Below are 22982 nucleotides of genomic sequence, written 5' to 3'. Positions count from 1 at the left end.
TGAGCATTGACCCCATGCACCAGGAGGTCGCCACTTTGATTCCCGATCAGGGCTCATGCCCAGGTTGTGGGCCAGATCCCTGATGGGGGGCATGCAGGAGGTGGCCAGTCGATGTTCTCTCTCATCGATGTTTCTCTCTCTCCCTCTCACTTCCTCTCTCTAAAATCAATAAAGCAAAAGAGAAAAAAAAGTAGTCAAAAGTTTCTAATCAGTATTTCTAGAAGTTTCTATAATTGATTTTTTAAAAATCCTTACAGGTTTAGGTTACATAACCTATCATTTTCTCTTAAATCACTTCATATCAAATTCTGCATTCTCTGGGTTCATGTATTGCCACAAATGTGAAAGAAAGAGAACATACACATTGGTGTAAGAGCTGAAACATACAATATAAGTGATAAAAATAGTAAGATCTCGGGCTGGAATACAAAGCTCCCTGAGTAGGGCCCTGGCTGGCTGCTCCTCGGCACTCCCAGTGGGCCCGGACCAGCGCCCCCAGCGGCACCTGGGAGCTTGCAAGAAGTGGTGGTCTCCAGCTGAAGGGCCTCTGTAGCTTGTTCTTTTCCAGTCCAGCCACGACTCCTGGTCGTGAGCTTTACCTTCCACGTACTGATTTGTGCATAGGTCAGGTTCCTGTTCGACACGTTATAAGGCTAGCACACTGAAAATATCAGTGTTCATTTTGACCATCTCTCTTGGTATAGTTTGTTAGTGGCTGCTCTAGGGATTGCCGTGTTCACACTTAATTTTAATGATCTACTGAGAGTCATTATTTTACCACTTCAAGTGGAACATGAATACCAAATAGGTCCCTTCACCCTCTCTTTTTGCTTTATAGATGTGTATGTATTACATTGCCATATATTGAAAACACCAGGTAGTGTTAAAGTTTTTGCTTCTAATCATCAAACATTTTAAAGAATTCGAGAAGAGTTGTCTCTTATTTTGTCCAGATATTGATTATTTCTACTGCTCTTCCTTCATTTCTGAATTTCTAAGCTGCTTTGTGGTATCGTTTCCCTTCGGACTGAAGAACTTCCTGTAGGATCTTGTAGAGCAAGGTGCTGGCAGCAGATTACCTTTAGTCTTCCCTCATCTGCGCATGTCTTCATCTCACCTTCACCCACAGGATACTGTCACTGCACATGTGATTCTGCATTGACGGTTCTTTCAGCACTTGAAAACTCTCATACCACTTCCTTCTAGCCCTTCCCTGAGCAATGCCCAACAGTCAGTCATGGTTTACCTCTAAGTAATGCATTTGCTCTGGCTGCTTTGAAGACTTCTTCTTTCACTTCACTTTTCAGCAGTTTATGATGGGTCAGTGTGGGTTTCTTTCCATTTACCCTCTTTGAGGTTTGCTGAGCTTCTCACCAGAGTTGAGTCTTCAGTCACTGTTTCGTCTCATACTTTTTCTGCACTGCACTCTCTCCTCTCCTGGGACGCCCATGAAATGACTATTAGACTTCTTGTTTTTATCCCACTTGTCACTGAGGCTCTGTTTAGATGTATTTTTTCGTCTCCTTCCTCTCTGTTGTTTACATTGAATACTTTCTATAAGTCTGTTTGCAAGTTCACTGACTCCTTATTCCTCTCCACCCTGCTATTGGGCCTCTCCAGTGAGTTTCTTATTCTGGGTTTTTCAGTTCTGAAATTTCCGTTTACTACTTTACCTCTTCTGTGTCTTTGCTAACACTTGATTTTCTGTATGTTTCAGTTCTCTGGCTAGAAAGCTGGGGCTTTGTCTCCCATGTTGCCATATACTTCCTGCAGCTGCACCCTTGTCGGGGCCAAGTGCTCGCAAGACAGGGAGAAAAGCAACCAGCGCTGGCCCACCCTCAGAACGGCAGGGCCACTGAAGGAAGGGGGTGCCCCTCCCACGGATTTGTGCCTCCTGCCAGTCCTCACTTCCAGGCCATTGCCACGACCCTCACCATGGGTGCTGAGGGGCTGCGTGTCGGAGAATGGAGACTAGAAAGAGGGGGTGGGTTTCCTCACTCTTGGAGCATGATGAGTCCCCTCTTCTACTGTTCAAGGGGCTTCTAGGCTTCTCTGCATCCTGGCACCCACTCCCATGTAGGCTGAGGGATGCCGGGTACAGTACAGTGGTAAACTCATGGGATGTTCGGTCTACTTGCGTGCAGGTGTTTGTCCCCAGTAGGTGCTCTATGCATCCTGCCAGGTTTACAGCTGTGTTCTGTGTCCCTTGTGACAGGGTGGAGTGCTTCCTCCGTCTTCCCTGGGGGGGGAGTGCTTCCTCCGTCTCCCCTGGGGGAGTGGGAGTGCTCCGTCTTCCCTGGGGGGGGGAGTGCTTCCTCCGTCTCCCCTGGGGGGGGAGTGCTTTCTCCGTCTCCCCTGGGGGCGGGAGTGCTTTCTCCGTCTTCCCTGGGGGGGAGTGCTTCCTCCGTCTTCCCTGGGGGGGAGTGCTTCCTCCGTCTTCCCTGGGTGGGGAGTGCTTTCTCCGTCTTCCCTGGGGGGGAGTGCTTCCTCCGTCTTCCCTGGGGGGGAGTGCTTCCTCCGTCTTCCCTGGGGGGGGAGTGCTTCCTCCGTCTTCCCTGGGGGGGAGTGCTTCCTCCGTCTTCCCTGGGGGGGAGTGCTTCCTCCGTCTTCCCTGGGGGGGAGTGCTTCCTCCGTCTTCCCTGAGGGGGGGGAGTGCTTCCTCCGTCTTCCCTGGGTGGGGAGTGCTTTCTCCGTCTTCCCTGGGGGGGAGTGCTTCCTCCGTCTTCCCTGGGGGGGAGTGCTTCCTCCGTCTTCCCTGGGGGGGAGTGCTTCCTCCGTCTCCCCTGGGTGGGGAGTGCTTTCTCCGTCTTCCCTGGGGGGGGGAGTGCTTCCTCCGTCTTCCCTGGGTGGGGGGAGTGCTTCCTCCGTCTTCCCTGGGTGGGGGGAGTGCTTCCTCCGTCTTCCCTGGGGGGGGGAGTGCTTCCTCCGTCTCCCTTGGGGGGGGGAGTGCTTCCTCCGTCTCCCCTGGGGGGGGGAGTGCTTCCTCCGTCTCCCTTGGGGGGGGAGTGCTTCCTCCGTCTTCCCTGAGGGGGGGGAGTGCTTTCTACGTCTTCCCTGGGTGGGGAGTGCTTTCTCCGTCTCCCCTGGGGGGGAGTGCTTCCTCCGTCTTCCCTGGGTGGGGGGAGTGCTTCCTCCGTCTTCCCTGGGGCGGGGGGAGTGCTTTCTCCGTCTTCCCTGGGGGGGTGGGGAGTGCTTCCTCCGCCTCCCCTGGGGGGGGGGAGTGCTTCCTCCGCCTCCCCTGGGGGGGGGAGTGCTTCCTCCGTCTCCCCTGGGGGGGTGGGGAGTGCTTCCTCCGCCTCCCCTGGGGGGGGGGAGTGCTTCCTCCGCCTCCCCTGGGGGGGGGAGTGCTTCCTCCGTCTCCCCTGGGGGGGGGAGTGCTTCCTCCGTCTTCCCTGGGTGGGGGGAGTGCTTTCTCCGTCTTCCCTGGGTGGGGAGTGCTTCCTCCGTCTCCCCTGGGGGGGAGTGCTTCCTCCGTCTCCCCTGGGGGGGAGTGCTTTCTCCGTCTTCCCTGGGGGGGTAGCGCTTTCTCCGTCTTACCAGTCCCTGCCGGTTTTGATTTTCATTCTGTTCTTCCAACCAGCATTTATTTGTCAGCATTTTGTGTGAGAGACTGTTAGGCACTGAGCATACAAAGATAAAGTACAGCTCTGTCTTGGAGGATTTACTCAAAATATAATGGAGCACCTACGGTATTTAAATGAGTAGCCCTTCTTTAACCAAACTGTTTTTCCTTCCTTTTTTTTTTTTTTGAAAATATGTTTTCACTGATTTTTTTTTTAGAGAGAGAGAAGGTAGGAAAGAGATAGAAACATCTATGTGAGAAACACTGATTGACTGACTCCTGCACACCCTCTACTGGGGATCAATCCCACAACCCAGGCATGTGCCCTGACTGGGAATCGAACCGGGGCCTCTCAGTCCGTGGGATGACGCTCAGTCCACTGAGCCACACTGGCTGGGCTAACCAGCCTGTTTTTCAAGCTTACCCTATTACTTATTAAAAGAATTCGAATAGGGAGAGGCAGTAAAGGATAAAGGGGTCAAGTCCATGGTGGTGGACGGAGATTTGACTTGGGGTGGTGAGCACACAATGCAGTGTACAGACCATGTACTAAAGAATTGTACACCTGGAACTTATATGATCTTATTAACCAACGTCACCCCAGTAAACTTAATAAAAATAATAATAATTAAAATGGAGGACAACTGGTTTGGGCTCGAGTGTTGATCATGTAGACGCTCCCAAAATTGTACCCTTCAGGTGTCATTCCTCGTCCTTCCAAAAGGACTTTCTACAACCATGTAAAGCCTTAGCAAACGTCGTAAATATGTGAAAGTGCTGAAAGGTCCCAAGTGGATACATCTGAAACCATGTCTTTAAAATCCAGTCTGCGTGTTGACAGCCAAGTGTGTGTCCCTGACGTGTGGTCATTAGGTGGTGGTCCCTGTGGTGGTCTGGCAGCGCCGGAAGCAGTAGGGACTCGGAAAGCTTGTGGTGCACAGCACGGTGACGCAGGGCTGGGCTCTGGGGCCAGCCATCTCTTCCGCATCCTGACTCCGCCACTTCCTACCCAGTCACCCCGGGCAAGTCACTTGACCTGTCTGCCTCAGCTTTCTCTTCTACAAAATGCCCGTAACGTAGCGCCCACATCATAGCTGGAAGGGGTGAGGAGCGAATGAGTCAGGGCCTGTGAGGTATCACTGTGTGCCTAGCCTGTGGTAGGCTCTCGGGATTGTTAGCTGTGCTCACTCTTGAGAGCAGAAACTTACCTGTGTCTCTCTCAACACTTTACGTACCAGCTTTGATTGCATTCAACATTTGTGAACTCCTTAATTCACAGGTTAATTATAAAGTTTAAGGCCCTTGCACCTTTATAAATCCCTGGCCTGGTTTAGTCACTGTAATCCTAAGCATGATCGTGTGTTTCTGAGCATTTCTTTTACAAAGTGACCGTTTGGTTGAAGGATTTCAGATGACAGTATGATATGTATCACTTGTCAGAGCTGCTCCCTGCAGCGGTGACAGAGACACACCCCGAGTGCTCCTTTGCAGCCGTTCTCAGCTCTTACTCTTTCTAATGTGGGATTCTTAGCACTCACTGTTCTTCCACATTTCTCTCCAGGTCCACGTGCTGACTTTCACTGTTTACATGTTGCTGCATGGCCTCACCTGTAAGCTGCAAGTCGGAGATTTGGACTCTTGTCTAGATATAATGATTGAGGTAAGGTTTAGAGAAAGGAATTCCAAAGTTTTGGTTTTTTTTAGTGGGCAAAAGGCACCAAAAAAAATCAATTTACAAACTAATAAGAATTATAGCCTACGAAAATGAAATCAGTGCCTGTCTCACGTCTCAGATTAGCGGGTTTAGAAAGCTGAGATCCAGGTGAAGTGAGCTGGGCACGCTGCCGCTGCCGCAGGTTATGCGTTGGTATAACCTTTCCTGAAAGGAAATTGTCATTGAGCAAAATTTCAACCACTTCCAAAAATCTGTTTGTTTTTTTTAAGGTAAAGTTTCCATTTCTTTCTCTTTTTTTTTAATTTATTTATTTTTGTAACAGATATTTCTCCTTTTTCCCCCACTGATACCCCCCTCCCCGCCCTGTCCCCAGCTTTGTTGTCCATGTCCATTGTTCATGCACACATGCATATAAGTTCTGTGGTTTACCCCTACCCCCTCCAAAAATCTGTTTTAAAAGAATAATCAGAGATGAGATCTGGGTTTATATAAAAGTGTATTTAGCAGAGCTTTATAATAGTGAAAAATGAATAACAATCAACTTTTAAAATTGAATAATTTGATAATTTGGGGGTAGGATTAAGAAGAGATTAAATTTGCCACACAATGTTTTGTTCATTTAAAACTGCAGATACTAACATTTTGAATTAAATGCATTAATGTTGATAACTCAGTTGCAAATGTCATGAAGATTCTTAAAGCAAAATAACCCACTCTTTGGTAATAGCTAAGACTTGTCTGTGTGTCACACAGTTATACGTATACATCCTGTAGTGCAGCAGGTCCTTGAACAATGCCCTTTCATGGACATTGATGGGATGTTGATACTGGTTAGTCTGTGGTAGAATTGGGTTTGTTGTGTGTCATTTTGCTTAAGGTTGCAGGACCTAACGACATTGAAAACTTACTGCATTCCTCTTTGTTTCCCATTAGTATAAACCTTCTGGTGTTTCTGTGTTTGTTTTTTTGTAATTGGTCTCTAAACTACATGGAAAAAAGTGAAATCTAATAAAAATTCCTCCCATCTCATTTCAGTCCAGTCCAGCTTGCTTTCCTAGACCTGAGCGTGCCAATGCGCTTTTCAGAGACTGCTTATGTTGGCGTGTCTCACTGTGGCTTTTTTCTTTTAAAGATATTTAACCATGAGTTGTTTGGTGCCATTGCCGAAGAGAAGGAAGTAAAGCAGATCCTGTCCAAAGTCATGGAGGCCCGAAGAAGCAAGAGTTACGAATCTTATGAAATCCTGGGCAAGTTTGTAGGAAAAGATCAGGTTACGAAACTTATCATTCCGCTGAAAGAGGTGAGGACGAGGACTCGCGTGCAGTGCAGGAGCCTCCCGGGGCAAACCTGGCTGCACTTGACTGCTTTCCCTGGTGCAAGGACACCACTACCATATGGCCACTAGATGGCAGCCCTGAGGCAAGCGTGCTCATCCAGGAATCAGATTCCCTGATGTGAACCATGCGATGCAGAAGGAAAGGCAGCGAGAATCAGAGAGCAGGTGAATAGTCCAGCTGAGTCCAGTCAGCAACTAAGAACAGAGCCTTTGGAGTCAGACTGTTCTCCCAGAATGCCAAGAGGAGGAAGACTGGCATTTGTTGAACATATATTATGTCCTAAACATTACGCTTCACTGTCTGTTCTAATCTGCACAACCAACCTGTGAAGTCGATGGTACTTGATCTTAGAGAGAGAAATTCAGGCTCAGGAAGGTAGAAGGGAACATGGTTAAGGAGGAAAGTCGAGATTTAGTTCCAGGTCTTTCCAATCGAAAGCCCACATTTTTCCGCTGTTTCTTTCTGTCCTGTTGGGCAGCAACGTAATTTACCTCCCTTCATAGAGTTCTCTGTGCCTGTTGCAGGGTGGACATTCAATAAACATTTCCATTCTTTTTATCACAGTTTTATGAATTAAAACTAGAGCAAGCCCTGGCCAGTTTGGCTCAGCGGTTAGAGCGTCGGCCTGCGGTCCGGAGAGACCCGGGTTCGGTTCCCGCTAAGGGCACGTACTTCGGTTGCAGTTTGTCCCCGGCCCTGGATGGTCGTGCGGGTGGCAGCCACTCGATGTGTCCCTTCACGTCGATGTTTCTCTCTCTCTCCCTTCCTCTCTCTCCCTCCCACTCTATCTGTACAAAAAATGGAAAAATGTCCTCGGGTGAGGATAAAAAAAAAAAAAAATATTTAAAACTAGAGCAAAAAGACTATCTAGTGGCAGGAGTTCACTATAATTCCAGATGTTTTGGTGCTGGATTAACTCCATAACTGTTGCCAGAAAGCATTTAGCCTGAAAAAGAGTCAACAGAGCACGTGTGTTTTCCGTGTATATCATCCCTCCAAAGTAATGAGAGTTGTTAGTACCAGACCCTGTACAAGGAAACAGCTTTAATGCACCTGGAGGGTCAGCATCTTACCAGCGTCATGTCACACCTACGGCCGCGTGCCCTCGGCCTCACCAGCAGCAGAGCGGGGTGCGGGACATCCAGGTCAGCCACACTGCTGGCCCTGGTTTTCTCGGGTTGAGGTGACGATTTGACTTGATATGTTATATCTCTTTGAAATTGTATTAAGAATTTTTTTTTTTAATCCTCACCCGAGGATATTTTTCCATTTATTTTCAGACAGAGTGGGAGGGAGAGATAGAGAGAGGGAAGGAGAGAAAAACGGACATGAGAGAGACACATTGACTGGCTGCCTCCCGCATGACCCAACTAGGGCCAGGGACCAAACTGCAATCCAGGTTCGTGCCCTTGACCGGAATCGAACCCATGACTCTTTGGTCCGTGGGCCGACACTCTAACCGCTGAGCCAAACCAGCCAGGGCAAGATGTTTCTTTTTTCAATTAGAAAAAAAAATATTAAAAAGCAAATATATGTATATTTTAAAAAGCTACTATCACAACAAATGCAAATGCGATTGTTACCGCATGACATCTGTGTTTGCCTTTAGATCTTACAAAACACCACGAGTTTAAAACTGGCCCGGAAAGTTCACGAGACTTTACGCCGAATCATTGCAGGATTAATTATCAACGAGGAAATGACAGCAGAATCCATTCTGTTGCTCAGTTATGGTTTGGTCAGTGAAAATCTCCCCCTGTTAACAGAAAAAGAAAAGTAAGTTTGAAAAAAAAAAAACAACAAACAACTTTCATTTTGGTGCTTTTTTTCTGATAAGCCATTCAGTTTTAAGTGGATTAACTTAATAGTTTGCTGTAGTGTAAAAAAAAAACACCTTAATATTTATGAGTTATAAGATGGTTCTACTCTGTGTTGTTTGGGCTGAGGTCCTTCCAAGTGACACATCTCCACGTGAGATCATGTTTCTGATGATGAGGTAGCTGTGACAGCAGCTGACTTGGGGGCGTTTGTCTGACACCATTTCTGTTTGGGATACTGATTGACTCAGAGTAGAGTTTAAATACATACCTCTTGTTCTGATCAAATAGAGATTTAGACTTTAAAAGATTTTAAAATAATGTTTTTGTAAACTTCCTTTAGATTTTGCTTCTGTGTTTTAAAAGAGACTCCTCGGCATTTGTTTTCAGAAATCAAAGAAAGGGAATGTCCCTTTGCTATTCACCTGAGTTTCGGAGTAGTTCCTCTGTGTCTCACATGGTTAAGGGAGAAAAAAGCCCAGAGCAAATAGCACATTATTTAGTACTCAGCTCTCATCCCCAGAGAGTGCCGCTGCAGCTAATGGGAATGCAACTCTTGTTTTCTCTTCTGCTGTGATTGGCAGAAACGCAGCAGTCCCTGCCCCGGATCCACGTCTGCCACCCCAGAGCTGTCTTCTGCTTCCCCCAACCCCAGTTCGTGGCGGGCAGAGAGCAGTTGTGAGCAGGAAGACGAACATGCACATCTTCATCGAGTCTGGGCTCCGGGTAAGAAGTACCCTAGGTGGGACTCACTGCCCAGTGGTCTGTGCCTTTCACTACTTTGCTCAATCTCTCCTGTTGCTTGTTTCCACTGTACATGCCTCACTGTAAATAAATTATGGAATTTTTTTTTAAAGGTGCATTGGTCCAGCCCTGGCCAGTTTGGCTCAGCGGTTAGAGCGTCGGCCCGTGGACCGGAAAGTCCCGGGTTCGGTTTCCGCTAAGGGCACGTACCTCGGTTGCAGCTTGTCCCCGGCCCCCATTGGGCTCCTGTGGGTGGCAGCCACTCTGTGTCTCTCTCACATCGATGTTTCTCTCTCTCTCTCTCCCTTACTCCCTCCCACTCTATCTGAAGATGAATGTACAAGTGTCCTTGGGTGAGGATTTAAAAAAAAGGTACATTGGTCCATTTACTATTTATCTCTTCCAGTATTTACTTCGATACTGTAACTCTTTCAAAATTAATGATTCCGACTTAATATTTATTATGGTTTTGTTATTGCTTTGCCCATGACTGCACCTCTGAACTACTTTGAATTTTTTTAAAAAGTGGTGAGCTTTTAAAAACACAAATCTGATCATTTCATTTCCTTTTAAAACCCTTCATTGGTTTTTATTTTTCCTAGAGGAGCTAGTTCTTCGTGTGGGCTGCAAGGGCCTAGCCTCACACTACATTCCAGCACACTCCAGCCACACATGGCTTTCCCTTGGTTCTTAAAGGCTCCCCTGTTCCTGCCCTAGTACCTCATCCCCCTCTGCCCAGACCCCCATACAACCCTGCATTTACAGTTAATTATTTCCGAGAGTCTGTCACCCTGGCTGAGATCTTCCAGTGCAGGGACGTGTCCGTCTTGGTCACTGCAGCAATCCTGCAGGCTGAGCCCGTGCCGGGAGTCAGAGGGGATGCTCGGTAACCATGTGGTAAATGGACTTAGAATCTCAGCTGCACAGTCATCTCCCACTTCTTCACTTACTGAGACTCGCCCAGGCAGTTTCCTGTTTTTTTCAAAATTTTTATATATCAAGTGGAAGCATCTAAACATTCCAGGTTGTCTCTTAAAATCATTTCACCTTCACCTTACTCATTTGGTCTTATGGGCACTTGCTGTGAAATATCTTTTTAAATCTTTAGCTGCTGCATCTGAGTCTGAAGACTTCCAAGATCAAGTCTTCAAGTGAGCACATTCTGGAAATGTTGGATCCTTTTGTGTCTCTGCTCATAGACTGCCTGGATTCCATGGATGTGAAGGTGAGCAGCTGGTCCTTCACAGAGCTGGGTCGTGCAGAATGCCGAGACTTAACTTCTAGGCTCAGCACCACAGATAACGGGGCTCTTAAAGGGATTTATGACGTTATAAACCACCTCTATCCCTGTATTAGCTCCCCAGTTTAGTAATCCCATATGTTTGGATAGCCTTTTACAAGATTTAAAGCCCTTCTAACTACAATAATTACTTCATCTGATCCTTGTAGCAACTTCATGAGGGTGAGTGGTGATGTCCCCGTGTCAGTAATCGTCACCTCATCATCATTGTCGCCCCTACCCAGTGCTATGGATCCTCAGAACAATCCACGGGGCACTTATTATTATTGTTTCTGTTCTATAGATGAGAAAACTAGGCCTTAGACTAAGTGACTGCCCCAGATAATAGCTTTAGGATGTGGTCTCAGACTCCAAAGCCTACACCCTCCCACTTCCTCAGGTTGTCTGTTTTGCGGCAAAGGTTTCGAGAGGTGAATGAGTGACAGCTCTGTAGTCCAATAGGTAAAAGCTGCAGAGCTGGGATTTATGCCCCCTTCTTTCTGACTCTGGAGCTTTTCCCTCTGTGTCTTCATAATCCAGCCCAGGAAGTCCATCCCAGCAGCCAGAGCAGTAGGACTCTACTGGGTAGAGCTGAACTAGGGACAGCGGATCTAGGCGCTCCTGAAGGTTTGGCCTGGAAGTGCAGGGAGTCTCGTGTAAATCAGTCGGCCCCAGCACACTTTTTATCCCTTTGCACAGGAGTTAACTGTATTAAATTACACTTCGTTGTGTCCCATGCTTTATTTCTGAGCCAGCTATCTGCTCCATAAAGAGGGGATGGCGTCCTTTTTATCTTTGTGTTTGTAATACTCATTGGAGTGTCTTGTGTACTAATACAAGCTTAGTAAGAATTCCATTGAAGTGCCATTTTAGAAAATCAAAAATTCATGCCCTGACCAGTTTGGCTCAGCAGTTAGAACGTTGGCCTCGGGACTGAAGGGTCTCGGGTTCGATTCCCGGTCAAAGGCACATAACTGGGTTGAAGGTTGGGATCGTGTGGGAGGCAGCTATGTGTCTCTCTCACATCGGTGTCTCTCTCTCTCTCCCTGCCCTCCACTCTATCAAAAAAATCAATGGAAAAATGTCCTTGGGTGAGGATTAACAAAAAAAGAAGAAAGGATATAGACAGCCCAGCTGGGGTGGCTTAACGGATTGAGCGTTGTCTCATGGACTGAGAGGTCCCAGTTAGATTCCGAGTCAGGGCACGTGCCCAGTTTGCGGCTCGATCCCCAGTAGGGGGCGTGCAGGAGGCAGCCAAGCAGCGTTTCTCTCTCTCCCTTCCTCTCTTTCTAAAAAATCAATAGAAACATATTAAACAAGATAAACAAACCAAAAAAAAAAAACACCCAATTGAGAACACTCTTTTAAAAAAAAAAACAAAATAGGAAATTCATTTATAATGTGTTTATTTGATTTGTTAAGATTGGCCAGTCTGTGCCATCATTTACCCATGTGGGTAAGTGACCTTGTGGGTCATCCTCCCTTGCCTTGCAGAGCAGTGAGTTCTTCTGCAGCGGGGACGGGAACGTCCCTGTCTGCTCACACTCTGGCTCAGCTCTTCAGAGGCCTGGGCAGAGCTTTTATCCCTTCAGCATGGCTGGGTGGAGAGTGCACAGCCTTGGCTGCAGGGTTGCTGAGCGTGGTCACTTCATAAGTTGATTGGTGTGGTTTGGTTTGCTTTTCAGGTGATCACGGGCGCTTTGCAGTGCCTGATCTGGGTCTTGAGGTTCTCTCTGCCTTCCATAGAAACAAAAGCGGAGCAGCTGACCAAACAGCTCTTCCTTCTGCTGAAGGACTACGCAAAACTTGGGGCTGCCAAGGGTCAGAACTTCCACCTGGTGGTAAATTGTTTCAAGGTGAGAGTTTTCACTTCCACTTAGAAAAAACCAGGCCCAGGATTAACATCAAAGTTAGTTTCCACATCGTCCTTTGTGGTCTTGGTCAAAATGTTTTCCAGATTAATTTGCTAAGACCAGAAGCTTGGTTTCTTGTGTGAAAAGCCTTGATGTTGTATCCAGTCCTCGTGATTTCACTGGGTCCTGATGTGTTACATCCTGGCTGTTAACCTCACTGTTGAACTTGCAGTGTGTGACCATACTTGTGAAGAAAGTGAAGTCTTACCAGATAACCGAAAAGCAGCTCCAGGTTCTACTAGCGTATGCTGAGGAGGACATTTATGATACATCAAGACAAGCCACTGCGTTTGGTCTCCTTAAGGTACGGGGCCGTCAGAATGTGGGACTTGACCGTTTATGAGCCTCGTGTCAGATATTTAAAACGTGGAACACAGTGTTGTGACTAGTGGTTGACTTTCAAATTTAAGTAATTTAAAGATGATTTTGGTGGTTATTAAAAGGTTTGAATGTGAGCTCTGTTAATACTTCCAGGGAATTCTGTACAAATACAGGTATGCACCTGTATTTCTCATTTTGGACATTGTTTTCCTTTTTTAATTGTGATAGAGTATACATAACATAAAATTGCCCGTTTTAGGCCCTGGCCAGTTTGGCTCCGCGGTTAGAGCATTGGCCCATGGACCAAAGAGTCGGGTTCGATTCCAGTCAAGGGCATGTACCTTGTTTGCGGTCGTCCCTGGTCCTGGCCCTGGTCGGGTTGTGCAGGAGGCAGCCAGTCGATGTGTCTCTCTCATGTCGATGTTTCTCACTCTTGCTCTCTCTCTCTTCCTCCCTTCTTCCCTCCCGCTCTCTCTGAAGATAAATGAAAATATCCTTGGGTGAGGATTTGAAAAACAAATTGCCTGTTTTAATGTTTTTTAAGTACATACTATTTTTCTTCTGGAGGTACTTTCATTATGTTTGAGAATTGCCTGTGACCACTTTGACATCAGGGCGGCTTATGCCCATGTGCAATAAAACATGCAGACTATGTCTTTTCCTTCTGTGTTTTAGGCCATTTTATCAAGAAAGTTGCTGGTCCCAGAAATCGATGATGTGATGCGGAAAGTATCCAAGTTGGCCATTTCCGGGCAGAGCGAGCCTGTCCGAGTCCAGTGCAGACAGGTGTGTAGAGAGCTTACTCCCACAGCAAGGGCTGAGCCCTGCCTTAGATAGAGAGGTGTCAACACTGCGTTCCAAAGACGGCTTTGTCATACTGATACTGTAACCTGTGACTCAGGAACCCGTTACACTCCAGGTGCAGGAGGGTCTCAGCCTTGGCATAGGGCATTTTTCAGTTAACGAGGAGCATTTTGAGGATAGCCCGCCATCTGGCATGTTCAGTCAGATGTAGCAAGCTAGCCCGTGCAGGGATGTCCACCCAGGGGTCCAGCCATCGACTGCTTAGGCATGTCCCTGTGTGTCGGGCGCTGCTGGAAGAGCAGTCAACGAAATTCTTACAGCAGACAGGCGCAGGACAAAATTCCACAAATAATTACATAATTACAGACATCATAAGTGCCAGGAAGAAAGAGTGTTACCATATTTTATCACAGGACACTGTCATTTACATGTCTCAGAACAAAACACTGACACAAGGGTAAGATGCCATCGATAGTAAGACACATCCCTATTTCAGATGTTACAATGGGGAAAACGATGCTGCTGAGCATCGACGAACTGGAAGAGCGTACGATCGGGTGGAGAGCCACCCGAGTCTGAGTCGGGCAGGCTTTCCCAAGCACTGCACGTGAGCAGGGTTTGAAGGGAGGTGCAGGGAGTGACAGATGCCAGAGGAAGGTAAACCTTGAGGTGAGTAAGAGCTGAGCTGTTGGGGAGCTAAATGAAGGTAAGAGGAGGGAGCCAGGTCAGGCGAGACCCTGTGGTCTCATTAAAGATTTAGAGCTTTGTTCCGAGAATAGCAAAAAAAACACTGTTGAAAGCAACAGGCAGGGGGGTGACATGAGCATATTTGTGTTCGTGCATTTGTCCGCCCTGATCCTGGAGCGCCTGCAGCCCCAGAGGCGGAAGGGTCTGAACTGGAAATAGGGAGTTCGCGTGTAAGGAGGGTTTGGGCTGCTCAGGAGGCCAGAGGAAAGGAAAGAAGCTTGTCTTAAGAGGAAATTTTCTTAACTCCTGTTAAGAAGGAGGGCGGCTGCTATTTATTAAGCACTAACTGTGTGCCCAGCACTTCACATACACAGCATGACTTCTGTTTGTAACTGTCTTTCAAAAGAAACAGTACCCATTGTATGGCTGGGGAAAAGCAGGCCTGGAAAGTTAACGATGTGCCTGATTCTCACAGTTAATTATAAAAGAGGCTTAGTAGTGTGTAGCAGAGCCTTTGGATACAGACAGACTAGGCACTGCCACCGGAGCAGATTGCTTTTCTGCCAAACTCATTCTCTTCATCAGTAAAGTGGGGCAGCATCACCTGCTTCCCAAGGAAGGAATGAAAATGAACTGGGAAATAACCCAGGGCTGGGCACATAGAAGGTGTCTAGTAAATGCAATAGTTAGCAGTGTTAATGTTATTCGTGCTGAAGGGGAATCCAGGGCTGAACCACATCCATGTTCAGTCCACACACCACACCACCTCTCGGGAGTTTCCAACGGGTGAGCTTGGACTGGAGCCCTGAACAGCTGTGCAGGGTTAGGCCAGGACTGGACTGGTAGGCGTGTCGGGCAGGACCTAGGTAAGTGAAGTGGTAGCAGAGGAAGAGGCACAGTTGTCAGCAGGAGGCCAACTTCACCTAACCGATCACTCTTCTAAAAGGTCTTTTTAAACTACCACTGTGTCCCAGAAAGCAGCTTAGGAGACAGGAATCCTGAAGAGAGAGGGTCCCAATAACCTGTGTGACTTCTGTTCCTAGGTTTTCCTCAGATATATTCTTGACTATCCCCTTGGTGATAAATTGAGACCAAACTTGGAATTCATACTCGCTCAACTGACGTAAGTTTAAGCTGCAAATTACACAGAGGTGGTGGGGTAGTTTCTTCTCTCCTCTCAGTGGGCGGCTGTCTTAAAGAGAACACACCTCAGCATAATGGCCCATTCTCTGGGGATGACCTATAAGTCATTGACTCAACTGGCAAACCTTCATGGCTTCATGTAGCAGTTCTGTGAGTCGCTTTCAGTCTGACCATTCATTGTCATTGAGTCCACTTAGGAGAATGGTAAAGATCTAACAAAATCACATGTAAAACGTCACAGTAGCATGATACATACAAGCATTAAAATTGGGAAAATAGCCTGGCCAGCATGGCTCAGTGTTTGAGCGTCGACCCATGCACCAAGAGGTCTCCGGTTCGATTCCCGGTCAGGGCACATGCCCAGGTTGTGGGACCAATCCCCAGTGGGGGGCATGTAGGAGGCGGCCAGTTGATGTTCACTCTCATCGATAGTTCTGTCTCTCTCCTTCTCCCTTTCTCTCTCTAAAATCCATAAACAAAAAAAAAAAAATTCTTTTTAATTGGGAAAATGGCGTTTTCCCCACTTTTTAAGAAATAGACTGGCATCTGGAGACAGTGTTTTAAGTTCTTAAAAATCATTGTTGGTACATTTAAAAGATGACTAACAAGTCCTAATTGTTTTGCCCTAGTTACGAACATGAGACTGGGAGAGGGTCCGCCTTGGAAATGATTGCTTATCTCTTCGACACGTTCCCTCAGGTACCGTATAGCACAGACAGACTGATAGCCGTGTTCCCTTCGAGCCGGGGCGCCCCCGGTCCGCCCTGTAGGGGCCTCCGTGGGGCGCAGTCTGGGTGCTCAGCGAGCCCGTCTCCTTCCAGGGACTGCTCCATGAGAACTGCGCCATGTTCTTTATTCCTCTGTGCCTGATGATGGTGAATGACGACTCTGCCACGTGTAAGAAGATGGCATCCGTGGCGATCAAATCCTTACTCAGCAAAATCAGCCTCGAGAAGAAAGATTGGCTTTTCAGTTTGGTTACCACCTGGTTTGGAGCAGAGAAGGTTAGGGTTGCTTTAAGTCATATTTCAATGGAAAGTCTTAGTTTGGTGTTTGTACTTCAAATAAAAATACATACACATTGTTGAATTAATTTTTCCAAAATAGCTTTATTGTTTTTATTTGATTATGTTAATAATATATTCTTATAGTAAAATTTCAGTAAAGGTAACCAGTTATAGCGGGAACATAAGAATCACCCGCGTTCCCACCGTCCAGTTCATGCCAGCCGGTCGCTCCACTGCATGGACTTGCGTCGTTTACTTAACCAGCCCCCGACGAGGGAGGACCTGTTTCCGTTCTCGCCCTCTCGGTCGAAGGGGTGGAGTTTGTGTCAGCACTTGTGTACGCTTGCGGCCTCGCCCACCATCTCCCGGCCCATCTTCTGTGGAACAGAAACACATGTCGTGTCTTAGTCATGGTTTAAGCATGAAAGTCAGAATTGGAGGAGAAGGGGTGAAACTTCTTTCGATTTTTTTAAAATGTGAAATGAGAAAAAAATGTATTATTCAGTGGATAATGATGAATATCACTTTTTTAAAATGTTGTTCTTAGATATGAAGATTTCTCTGTATTCTTCTTGTTAGTCACCAGTGATCCATTTTCCATTAGTTCGGGTTTTGTAAAGAACTGTTGAGAACAGAGTCATGCCCACCTTCATGTTACAGTTGGGAAACAGCCTCCCAGGCTGTGTTGACGTTGTCTTGTGCTTTGTTTTTGGTAGCGCTTAAGCAGACAGCTGGCCGCCCTGGTCTGTGGCTTGTTTGTGGAAAGTGAAGGAGTCACTTTTGAAAGAAGACTTAGAACTGTTCTCCCTGTGATTGAAAAGGAAATTGATCCTGAAAACTTTGAAGATGTAAGTTATTTGCTAGTAAATAAAAGTTTTGCAATTTTTATAGTTTTGCTTAAGGTGGTATAGCTAATAGATTGAATAATGTGTTCAAAAATGCTTTTTATTAATATAAGCAAGGATTCAATGTAGTTGGATCTTCTTGTTTTAAATGAGGTTAAAGTAAGTTATCCTCCCATAGTATAGGGCAGTCAGAGGTTCTCAAGCAGAGTGATTTTTGTCCCCCAGGGGACATTTAGCAATGTCCTACTGGCATCTAATGGGTAGAAACCAGGGACACTGCTAAACATCCGATGGGACACCGGGCACCCTCCCACAGCAACAGAGTATCCTGTCCAAATGTCAGTGTTGAGGTTGAGACACCCTGATGTAGATTTACACGCTGGAATGCAGGTGTCCATCAGATGCTTTGAATTGTCTTCATTTGTATCTTTCTGTTCTTAGATCATAGAAGAGACTGAAGAAAAAGCTGCGGATCGCCTTCTGTTCAGTTTTCTTACACTGATAAGTAAACTCATCAAGGAGTGTAACATTGTTCAGTTTAACAAGCCCGCCCAGACTTTGAGTAAAATCTGGAGTAAGTATTGTCTTTTTATTTAAATCTAAAAAGAAACATTTGTTGTGATAGAATTATTGAAAACAGGTTTGGGGAAATTAGACTATGAATACTTTTTTTTATTTTTAAGAATCTTTATTCAGCTTTATTTATAGGAGATATTCATCATGTTTATTTTTATGTCTTTTTAATTGGTTTTTTAGAGAGAGAGTGGAAAGGAGAGATAGAAACACCAGTGAGAAAGAAACATTGATCGGCTGCCTCCTGCATGCCCCCTACTGGGGATCGAGTCTGCAACCTGGGCATGTGCCCTGACCGGGAATCAAACCCTCTTAGTCCATGAACTGATGCAATCCACTGAAGCCACACTGGCTGGGCAGAATAAGGAATACTAAAGAAAGTGTATGTCAGGGGAAAAGTCAATAAGAAAAAGATTTGAAGGGTCCTTTCATAATGATTACAGTGAAAATGTGTGTGTGTGTGTGTGTGTGTGTGTGTGTACATATATACATGACTTCATAAGTAACACATTTCATTTATAAAAGAAAGAATATTCAATCTTTTGGAGGGTGCTGTTTTGAGGTTGCATAATTCCATGTAAACTTTTATATCCTGTTTGTACTAGTAGCTATCCCTTTAAATAGCTGTAAATAGTCCATCATATAAATATGCCATAATTTACTAAACCATGTCATTTCCATGAGATATTTAAGTTGTATATCATTCTTAAATGAAAAACACTTAATTTTTAATATAATATATTGAATTTTGTTTAGTCGGTAGGAAATAGATATTGGAATGAATGCTTTAAGTACCCGTCTATTTTAAAAGAACTCATGATCCTGTGAGATATAATACCTACTAAATTACTATGCGGCCTACCCCGGTCTGGCTCCCCGGAGACATGTCTAGATTATTACACAGGTTCATGTAGAACCGAAGTAAAACCATGTGCATGAAATACAACAGCGACTAAAACTCAGATAAGACATGAGTCGTCCAGAATTGTAATTCTGCTTCCCACCACCACAAGGCTTTCCACTGTTTTCCACGTGCGGCAGATGGAGAGCAGCCGTGCGCTCGAGTGTGACCTTTGAGGAGGCCTGTTTAAGAGTATGAGCTGTGGGCCACATGGAGCTGGGCCTGGGCTTGGTTCTGCCTGTTATGCTTGACATGTCACGTAGCCCCTCTGAAAGTCCCTTTCCTCGTCTGGAACGTAAAGTGAAATGACAGTGCCAAGCTCGCAGAGCTGCTGTGAAGTCTGAGCCCTCTGCCCGCACAGAGAGAGCACCGATGGACAGTGCCTCCCCATCCGCTGCTTGGAGCCGCCCATTTCTTTTTTTTTAATCCTCACCCGAGGACATTTTTCCATTTTTTGTTCAGGTAGAGTGGGAGGGAGAGAGAGGAAGAGAGAGAGAGAGAAACATCGATGCGAAAGGAACACATCGAGTGGCTGCCACCCGCACGACCCAACCAGGGCCGGGGACAAACTGCAACCGAGGTACGTGCCCTTAGCGGGAACCGAACTGGGTCTCTCAGGACCGCAGGCCGACGCTCTAACCGCTGAGCCAAACCGGCCAGGGCGGAGCCACCCATTTCATTAGTGACGAGAAGCGCGTTTGTTGTATATGTGAAAGTATACATACACACGTAATTTAGATGTAGGGACTGTAAACGTCGGCGCCACCGTCTCTCCCGAGTTCGGAACCGCTCCTGTGGCGCCGGAAGTCCAGGTGCACCTCTGGGCGGGCCATGCGAGGGCTCCGTTTGCTCCCTAGCCACCTGACAGCATCCGGAGAGCAGGGCCTGTTTTGTTCACGTCCACTTCCCAAATCTAAGCACATAGTAGGCACTGAGAAATGCCCAGTCAGTCCTCTGCCAGCAGTCCGGAAGGCTGTGACACCTGAGAACGTGTTTTGGTTCCCCAGGTCACGTGTACTCTCACCTGAGACATCCGCACAACTGGGTGTGGCTCACGGCGGCCCAGATCTTTGGATTGCTCTTTGCCTCTTGCCAACCAGAGGAGCTTATTAGAAAACGAAATGTTAAGAAAACAAAAAAGAAACTCTCACCACCTGTAGCAATCAGGTTCCTAACAAGGGACCTTGACCAAAAGGTAAAGTTCTCTAAAACCTTTCTTCCTCGTGACCCGTGGGACGCTCTGGTTCATGGAGCTGTTGGGGTTGGCCCCTGGGAGAACGTCCAGCCCACCACGAGCGCGTGGAGTCTCTGGCAGGGACGCTAGGAACCCGAGAGGCGGTCACCCTCAAGGCCCATTTTTTCGAAGATAATTTTTAGACGGTCAGTTCAGTCAGACTTCTGCTTTGCTTATTTAGCTCATTCATCATACATGTTTAAGTTCTCGTCATTGAAAAATAAGATACTGTCTGTCCTGCCTCCTTCGTAACCTTATAGGTAACTAAATGCAGTCATGTTCATGAAAATGTTAGGTAGGGACTGTGTCATGTCCGTCCCTGGTTTCCTAGTGCCTCGCACACCGGCTCACAGTGGGAACTCTGAAGATTGATGAATGAGGACAGAAGGAAAGAACAGAGGAAGGGAAAACTATTGGAACGTTGCCAAGTTCTCTTCTAATGAGTTCAGGGATCATATCTAGATCTCCCCAGAGCTTGAAAGTGTCCCGTTTCCTTCAGCTTCCAAGCTTGTGGCAGGCAGGAGGGAACCATCATACAATTTTGGTCATGAACCTTCCCTCTCCAGATCTATACAAGCGGGCAAAACAAAATCAAGTAGCTCAGTTGTATTATTATGGTTAGTTACTCAGAAGTACCTTGCATCGTGTCTGCCAGTGTCCATTTTTGATTCTTTACACAGATGAAAAGTATCGCCCTCGCCTCTTGCCATCAGTTGCATTCCAAGTTCTTGGATCAGTCTCAAGGAGACCAGGTAAGTGTACTAATCCTGTCCAGTTCAGTAGAAGAGACCTGTTCTACCAGCAGTCTAGGAATAGGTTCACATTTGCTGTTTGCTTTTTGTTTTGTTTTTCCTAGTTTAATGCTTGGAGGTAAATGAAATATAAACAAATATTCAAATACATGTTCAGTTATGCACATATATCTAATTGACTCTGGAGTCCATCTGGGACTACTCTTGGCTGCATTTAAAATTCCCAATAAGGACAATGAAGTGGGAAGCTATTTATTTCATCTCTTCATCTTTAGTCTTGTCTACTCCCCATTGTGACTGGAGCTTTAAAGGGCACTGATTGATTGTTTTTATATTAAATTATAATATTGAATTCCTTTTCTTAGAATTCGAAAACATTTATGCTGCAGTGTGTCTGAGAATTTTCTTAGCAGAAGACAGATAAAAAACTATCACTAAAAAGCTTCATGTGTTTTCATTATAAAATTTAATATGCAAAATTAAATATTAAGAAGGCATTTATAAATATACAGTAAATGTAAATTGCTTTTGAATAGTTGGTCTGCTGCTCCCTTTTATGTTCTCCTCTTGACAGAGCAGTGGGCTGGGGTGCTAAGGGACACACGTGTGCTTCAGGGACATGAGCAAGGCCCTGGCGTCTCTCGTGAGTCGTCGTGGACCAGACCGAGCAGTAGAGGTTAAGGGGCGGGGCACGGGGAACTAGGTGAAGGCGGTATCTGGACTGATCTCAGCTGGCATGCCAACACTTTTCTTTTTTTTCTTTTAGATTATTAAGAATTTGTTGTTTGTAGCCAAAGTCTTATATTTACTGGAACTCGATGCTGGGGGAAAGCAAGGTGAGGTAAAAGAAGTCAGGGGGGAACAAGAAGCTGTGGGAGGTGCTGTGGCCAGAGAGGAAGAACACGAGGCCTGTGCAGCTGGGAAGGCAGCAGGTGACAAAGGAGAGAGTGAGCAGGACAAAGAGCACAGCAAGCCAGCCACGCTGCTGTGGCTGATTCAGAAGTTGTCTCGGATTGCAAAGCTGGAAGCTGCTTACTCGCCTAGAAACCCCTTAAAGGTGAGGTAAATGTACAGTGACTGAAAGTAGTCTTTTCTTTAAGTATTTTAGTGGTGTTAGTGATCCTCCCAAGTCCCTAGGAACTTTTGCACTGAAAACTGAGCAATAATATCTGCCCCAAAATAGACCTTGTTTTCTACATTTTTGTATGGCCGCAAGTATGAGAGACACTTCTAACGAAAACGACGTGTACTTTCAGAGAACGTGCATCTATAAGTTTCTCGGAGCTGTGGCAGTGGATCTTGGAGTAGACCGGGTGAAGCCGTACCTCCCAGCGATCATAGCTCCTTTGTTCCGAGAACTGCACAGCACCTATTCGGACCAGGGTAACCGGCCTCCCCTGAATGCTTGCACCTCCCTCCCGAATGCTTCCTTCTCCCTCTGTCCTCCCTCCCTGCCAGAGGTTAAGAAAGAAAAGTTGCTAGGCATCAAGACAATTAACAGCAAACACATACGGCGTGTTTGTATTATATTTAACTGCCTTCTTTCTATATGCTTTCTCATGTCAAAGAGTAAATGTTTCCTAAAAGATGTTTTACTCCTAGGCATAAATATTCAAAGAAAACTATAAATTGGGGTGGTTCTGAACCTCATAGTGCTATGGACAGTAATGAACAATGAAATGTCATATTCTCAAGAATTACAAGGCAGACCCTGGCCAGTTTGACTCAGCAGTTAGAGCATCAGCCTGCAGACCAATGAATCGCGGGTTCGATTCCAGTCAAAGGCACGTGCCTTGGTTGCGGTTCATCCCTGGCCCTGGTTGTGGTCGTGTGGGAGGCAACCAATCGATGTGTCCCTCTCACATCGAGGTTTCTCTCTCACTCCCCCCCCCTTCCATTCTATCTGAAGATAAATAGAAAAATATCCTCAGGTGAGGATTTTAAAAAAATTGCCCAGATGGTGTGGCTCACTGGTCGAGGTCGCCGGTTCAATTCCTGGTCAGGGCACGTGCCCAGGTTGTGGGCCAAATCCCCAGTGAGGGGCGTGCAGGAGGTGGGCCAGTCCATGTTCTCTCTCATCGATGTTTCTATCTCTCTCTCCCTCTCTCTCTAAAATCAATAAAAAGAAAAAATATTTAAAAAAATATGCTATGGCCCTGGCCTGTTTGGTTCAGCGGTTAGAGCGTCGGCCTGCGGTCCAGAGAGACCCGGGTTCGGTTCCCGCTAAGGGCATGTACCTCGGTTGCAGTTTGTCCCCGGCCCTGGTGGGTTGTGCGGGTGGCAGCCACTCGATGTGTCCCTTTCACATCGATGTTTCCCTCTCTCTCTCTTCCTCTCTCTCCCTCCCACTCTGTCTGTACAAAAAATGGAAAAATGTCCTCGGATGAG

At 46.4% G+C, this 22982-nt stretch overlaps 1 protein-coding gene across 1 annotated transcript in view; it reads left to right on the top strand.

Annotated features, from left to right (window-relative positions):
• The window catches only part of UTP20 (UTP20 small subunit processome component), a 96470-nt gene that overhangs the window by 71836 nt on the left and 1652 nt on the right, over window positions 1–22982 (top strand). The window contains exons 44-60 of the mRNA XM_036250972.1: window positions 5124–5222; window positions 6370–6537; window positions 8184–8350; window positions 8976–9117; window positions 10244–10360; window positions 12100–12270; window positions 12500–12631; window positions 13324–13434; window positions 15183–15262; window positions 15912–15981; window positions 16104–16286; window positions 17006–17137; window positions 17576–17708; window positions 19616–19803; window positions 20523–20594; window positions 21361–21651; window positions 21851–21977. Coding sequence (XP_036106865.1) covers window positions 5124–5222; window positions 6370–6537; window positions 8184–8350; window positions 8976–9117; window positions 10244–10360; window positions 12100–12270; window positions 12500–12631; window positions 13324–13434; window positions 15183–15262; window positions 15912–15981; window positions 16104–16286; window positions 17006–17137; window positions 17576–17708; window positions 19616–19803; window positions 20523–20594; window positions 21361–21651; window positions 21851–21977 — 2383 coding nt within the window. The remainder of the gene's footprint in view (window positions 1–5123; window positions 5223–6369; window positions 6538–8183; window positions 8351–8975; window positions 9118–10243; window positions 10361–12099; window positions 12271–12499; window positions 12632–13323; window positions 13435–15182; window positions 15263–15911; window positions 15982–16103; window positions 16287–17005; window positions 17138–17575; window positions 17709–19615; window positions 19804–20522; window positions 20595–21360; window positions 21652–21850; window positions 21978–22982) is intronic.

This window comes from Molossus molossus, unplaced genomic scaffold (assembly GCF_014108415.1).
Source record: "Molossus molossus isolate mMolMol1 unplaced genomic scaffold, mMolMol1.p scaffold_m16_p_10, whole genome shotgun sequence".
NCBI lineage: Eukaryota > Metazoa > Chordata > Mammalia > Chiroptera > Molossidae > Molossus > Molossus molossus.
Note: the sequence above shows the minus strand (reverse complement) of the source record. Positions and strands in the feature narration are given on the sequence as shown.